The sequence below is a fragment of the Megascapheus bottae genome, chromosome 8 (assembly GCF_031878675.1).
Source record: "Megascapheus bottae isolate mThoBot1 chromosome 8, mThoBot2.hap1, whole genome shotgun sequence".
Taxonomy (NCBI): Eukaryota; Metazoa; Chordata; class Mammalia; order Rodentia; family Geomyidae; genus Megascapheus; species Megascapheus bottae.
In genome coordinates this window covers 33410723-33416722 of record NC_143516.1, presented here as the reverse complement: position 1 = coordinate 33416722, position 6000 = coordinate 33410723, and the positions used below count along the sequence as shown (strand labels likewise).

At 45.0% G+C, this 6000-nt stretch overlaps 1 protein-coding gene across 2 annotated transcripts in view; it reads left to right on the top strand.

The window, feature by feature from the left end:
- The first annotated feature begins 625 nt into the window (after positions 1-625).
- Positions 626-6000, top strand: part of Rfx6 (regulatory factor X6) — a 49500-nt gene continuing 44125 nt past the window's right edge. Inside the window, exons 1-3 of one of the 2 annotated variants that reach the window (XM_090337676.1) lie at positions 626-818; positions 2135-2291; positions 5652-5775. In XM_090337676.1, coding sequence (XP_090193802.1) covers positions 626-818; positions 2135-2291; positions 5652-5775 — 474 coding nt within the window. Of the gene's footprint in view, positions 873-2134; positions 2292-5651; positions 5776-6000 lie in introns of both variants that reach the window. The other variant, XM_090337675.1, reaches the window with a different exon arrangement.

Sequence of the window (6000 nt, the reverse complement as noted above, 5' to 3'; positions counted from 1 at the left end):
TAAATGACAAAATACTGTGAACGGGAGTGAGTGCACCTTCTCAGAGGGCAACAAGGCCCAAGAGTCCCAGCAGTGGGAGTGAGTGTGTTGGGATGGAATCTGTCCTCTGGCCACTGCAAAGAGTCCTGACCAACCCCAGGCCATTTAAACTGTATTTTGGGAATCCTTCCCATGTCCCCGGCATGCAGCAAAATCAGGGCTGCTGGACAAGATACCTCATTCATGTCTCCTGAGTCTAGGGATGGGGAAAGTGGAGGCTGAGGGGCAGGAAAGCGTGCTGGGAGCTGTCTGGAGGGTCTGGGGTGATCCCAGGAAGGTGGGGGAAGGAGGAGACTCCATGTTGCAGGGCGTGGCTGGCGCAGGTGTGGAAGTAACTTCGCAGAGAAGCATCTGCCGGGACCGTGGACAGGTGCAGGCAGGCGGCGCTCCCGCCCGGCTCCCCCCTCTGCCCTGGGCCCGTCGGGGATCTACCGGGAGCCCCGGGTCTCTCCCTGGGTGGTGAGGGCTCCTCCCCGGCGCCGTGGTCACCGGTCCCCCCGGCCCCGCCCCGCCCCGCCCCGGGCTCCGGCTCCACCCGGGGCTGCGGGCCAGGCGGCCGGGTGCCGAGGTCTGGACGGCCAGGGAGATGGCCAAGGTCCGGGAGCTGGAGAACGCTCTCCTGCAAGCGCAGGCGGCGCCCCGACTCTCCCCCGGGACCCAGGAGGGCTGCTGTGTGCAGCTCCTGGGCAAGGAGCTGCTGGTCTACCCCGAGGAGGGAGCGTGCCCGGCGGCCGCGGAGGCCAGGGCGCCCGCGGGGCCGCAGCTGGGAGTGAAGTCAGGTGAGCGCCGTCCCCTGCGGAGCGGGAGGCCGGGCGTCCTCCTCTTGAAGAAGGGCCTCCCGCCATCACAGGTGGACACCCACGTCCGGGGGACACGCACGGGCAAGGGGCTGCCCCATCCTATGTCCCCCGGGGGGGGGCATGCTCTTGTGTGATATTTTGCCCAGCTCTTCTGCCCTCCCCGCCTAGGACGCCTCCATGGGATACAGAGGTACCTTCAGAAGCTACTTCATTGATTATGTCCTCCTCCTCCTCCTCCTCCTCCTCCTCCTCCTCCTCCTCCTCCTCCTCCTCCTCCTCTTCCTCCACCTTCTCCTCCTCCTCTACTCCTTCTCCTCTACTCCTTCTCCTCTTTCTCCTCCTCCTCCTCCTCCTCCTCCTCCTCCTCCTCCTCCTCCTCCTCCTCCTCCTCCTCCTCTTCTTCTTCTTCCTCCTCCTCCTCCTTCTCCTCCTCCTCCTCCACTCCTTCTCCTCCTTCTCCTTCTCTTCTTCTTCTTCTTCTTCTTCTTCTTCTTCTTCTTCTTCTTCTTCTTCTTCTTCTTCTTCTTCTTCCTCCTCCTCCTCCTCCTCCTCTCCTCCTCTTCTTCTTCCTCCTCCTCCTCCTTCTTCTTCCTCCTCCTCCTCTCTTTCTCTTCTTCTTCTTCCTCCTCCTCTTCCTCCTCCTCTTTTCCTCCTCCTCCTCTTCTCCTCTTTTCCTCCCCCTCCTCCTCTCTTCCTCTCCTCCTCCTCTTCATCCTCCTCCTCCTCTTCTCTTTTCCTCCTCCTCCTCTCTTCCTTTCCTCCTCCTCCTCCTCCTCCTCCTCCTCTTCTCCTCTTTTCCTCCTCCTCCTCCTCCTCCTCCTCCTCCTTCTCCTCTCTTCCTCTCCTCCTCCTCTTCATCCTCCTCCTCCTCCTCTTCTCCTCTTTTCCTCCTCCTCCTCCTCTACATCCTCTCCTCCTCCTCTCTTCCTCTCCTCCTCCTCTTCCTCTTCCTCCTCCTCTTTTCCTCCTCCTCCTCTTCTCTTTTCCTCCCCCTCCTCCTCTCTTCCTCTCCTCCTCCTCTTCATCCTCCTCCTCCTCTTCTCCTCCTCCTCCTCTCTTCCTTTCCTCCTCCTCCTCCTCCTCTTCTCCTCTTTTCCTCCTCCTCCTCCTCTCTTCCTCTCCTCCTCCTCTTCATCCTCCTCCTCTTCTCCTCTTCTCCTCCTCCTCCTTTCTTCCTCTCCTCCTCCTCCTCTTCCTCTTCCTCCTCCTCTTCCTCCTCCTCCCCCACCCCCTCCTCCTCTTCTTCTTCCTCCTCCTCCCTACATTCTCTTGTCCTTCCTTACACTTCTAATCAGAGGTGCATTTGAACCGCGGGAATTTCTCCTCTGAAGAGGAGGATGCTGATCTCCACTGCAGCAGAACCACCGCAGCGGGTCAGCCCCTGTCTCAGAAGAAAACCATCACGCAAATGATGAAGGCCAAGAAGAAGCAGACTCAGCTCACGCTGCAGTGGTAAGCCCCAGCCCGCTGCGCCGCCGGGCTCTTCACTGGTGTCTCCCGCGGTTTGCTTTTCCTGCAAACTTTTTTGGGCTAGTCGGAAAGACCAATCGCACAGCCATCCATTATTTTATTTTCCACTGTCTCCTTCACACATAGAGATAGCTTGGTATGGATTAGGAACGAGCTGTGATCATGATGCATGAGAAACGTAATTTCTTAAAAAGTAAGCGAGGGCGATTTCTTTCTTGTCCTCTTTTTCTCTGTGCATTATTTGCTTAGCATGGTAGCTATTCAGTGCTTCCATACTCTTTGGGTTTTCTTTTTGGCTAGGTGGTGTGTGTGTGTGGTTAGTAAAATCTGATCCTTCAAGATAACTTAGGATGAAAGCATCTGAACCCTGCCTTTCACAGACAACTTAGAAAAAGAAAACTGCCCATAAAAGAGACCAATTGTGTTTGAAGCAGAAAAGTTCAAAAAAAAAAATCAATCATGTCACTATTAATTTAAATAAATGTTCAAATGCTTTATGGCACCTGTCATAGATGATTATCCCTGTAAAGTATCACAAATTAGATGTTGTAGAAACCCTCTTAAAGGGATTATTCGTAGGTTTTCTATGTAATGAAGATATTTTGTAATGTTTAATTGAAGAGAAATCTAAAATAAAAGCATAATATCAACCTTCTCTCCATAGTATGAAGAAATAATAGTATTTATTTCCTTTTATCCTAAATATTAAAAACAAACCACTCATTTCTGATATCACCTGTTTACACATATAATACTATCTACAGCTTATCAAATGCAATAGGATTAATCTAAAATATAAGAACTTTTATTTCTATTTATTTAAGTCTGAAACTTCAATTTGCATATGCTAAATTTTTGTGATTATATTCTTCAACCCGAACAAATATTTGAAATATAAAACAAATATTTCACCGAAGTTATATTTTAACTATTGAAGTTGATGTATGATTACTAGTTAAGAGCTGTCAATAATTTAGCTAATTATCCCGAATATTTTAAATATAATATTATCATTTGGATGATTGAGGCAAAAGTATTTTTATTTCAGATATATTACAGAAGTGTTTTGAATAATCATTTTATTTTTGAGTACAAATTGAATGAGTAGAAGCAACCTTAAATTTACCCAGAATAAATCTGTATTTCAAAGATTAACAATGCCTAAAAGTAGATGACAAGGAGATATGATATACATGCTATTAAATACAACTTTAAAATAGCTAAATATTTCTCAATAAACCTCATGTCTTGGGGAATGATAAAAATGCAAATTTACTTACTAAAAATAGATCTTAGTGGGTTTTGGTCTTATTATCACCCTCATAGAAGAATGGACTATCTGATACTTAGCTTGCTCCAGTAATTTCCTCCCTTCACTTTAGCTAGTGAATACTGAGAGTACTTTAAATCAGAAGTCTTGATGGTCTCACCCATGTTTAATTTGAATATATACTCCCTGTTACCCTGTTGCTTAATAAATGTGATTTTGCTGAAAATTGATATTTCAACCCTAATCACTTATTGAACTATAAAAATAGTGAAACTTGGAACCGAATTTACAAGTTCTGATTTCTGGATTGCTGTTCAGATATGTACTTTATTATGACTTTATAAATTGCACTTGCCCATTAAGTTTTCAAAGTTTGTATTTACTTTTATAATATAGACTTGCCATGATGTATATTATGCTTGAAGGCATCTTTAGACAATTGTACTGCTTCAAGTACAACATGTATTAAATAATGATAAAACCAATCATAGTAAAAAGTTATATCTACGGACCAGTGTCATTTCTGATAAGTGTAATGAGTTTGCTCTTCTGGATTTTTTCCCCTTTAACAAATGTCTCATTGCCATTCCCTAATACTGGTATTCACAAGTAGTCTGAAAATGAAAACAAGAGGATGCATGAATTTTCCAACTGGAAGGCTGAGCATCCCTCTTCTATGAAGATATCCTTTAAGGGCCGGGAGTCTGGCCTAGTGGTTAGAGTGCTTGCCTAGCATGCATGAAGACCCGGGTTTGATTCCTTGGTACCACATACATAGAAAAAAGCTGGAAGTGGTGCTGAGGCTCAAGTGCTCAGGCCCTGAGCTCAAGCCCAGGACTGGCAAAAAAAAAAAAAGAAAAAAGATATTCTTTAAAAAACCCGCCATCTTCTATTTTGCCACTGTTATTTATGTATCCACGAGTAAGCTATGATGATCAGTGAGAATTTATGTAGAAGTAAAACCTAATATTTCCAGTATGGACCAGGTAGAAGTAACTGAACATTGGCCATGCTATTTTAATTGCACTAGCAGACATTCCCTGGGTTCTTGCCCTACTAGTACTAACCTTTGTGATTTGGGATTTCTTTGCTCTTTAAACCTGACAATGCACAATTTTTATCTATCTATCTATCTATCTATCTATCTATCTATCTATCTATCTATCTATCTATCTGTCGCCAGTCCTGGGGCTTGAACTCAGGGCCTGGGCACTGTCCCTGAGCTTCTTTTGCTCAAGGCTAGCACTCTACCACTTTGAGCCACAGAGCCATTGCTGGCTTTTTCTGTTTGTGTGGTACTGAGGAATTGAACCCATAGCTTCATGCATGCTAGACAACCACTCTCCCACTAAGCCACATTCCCAGCTCTTATTGCACAATTTTTTATGGGTAAGGCACATGGAACTAGATCCCATACCTTCTACTAGGCTGAAATCAAGGAGTCTTATCTGAGATTTTGGGTTTCCTTCTAATTTTATTGGTTGTCAGGAGAGTTTACTCCTTGCAATGATTAAACTAAGTTTGCAAAGTCCTAAGATTCATTAATGGTCATTCTCTGAGAGAGGATTGTCTCAGGATACTGTAGCATGCTTCTTCAAGAGCTGCAGGAAGCTGTCGGCTACTACTTCAAACCTTCTGGTTTTCCATCTCTGACATCTAGATCTTCTGTCTATAGTTTACCAATTAGATCAGGCTCATTTAGGTGAATCTTTATTTTAACTAAGGTTTTTTGTTTTCACATAATATTTATAGATTTATGAGAAACAATGGGATATTTTAATTTATCCGTACATTTGGTAATGAGAATAGGGTAGCTAGCATATCTATTATCTTAAGCTTTTACCATTTCTTTAGGGTGGGTACATTAAAATGTCTGTCTTCTATTTTGAGATAATGCATTATTATTGTTTATACCCAGATCTAATTCTAATAGTATTCAGCATAAAGGAAGTCTGCTCATGACTGCTCATTAACTCAATTGGATAATTGGAAAGATGAGCATTTGATTATAGAGAAGGGAGACAGAGGGAAATGAGAAGGACCTGCCTTAACTTCTGGCCTTTTCTTCTCAGGCTTGAAGAGAACTACATAGTGTGTGAAGGAGTTTGCTTACCACGGTGCATCCTTTACGCGCACTATTTAGACTTCTGCCGGAAAGAGAAACTGGAGCCAGCTTGTGCAGCCACCTTTGGAAAGGTAGATGAAACATATTGGTTATACTTCCTATGGCAAAAGCTGTCTTATCGGAAATATCTCAGCCAGCTCTCTTAGAGACAGCTAAGCCATTTGCTCTACAGGTAGCAATGAAACCTCCCTGGGACTATATTTCCAACTGTGATGTGTTTCCAGCTCTAATTTTGAATATCCGAACCCTGATTTCTTGACTCTTAGAACCCATTAGCATGAGCTTAAAGCAACCTC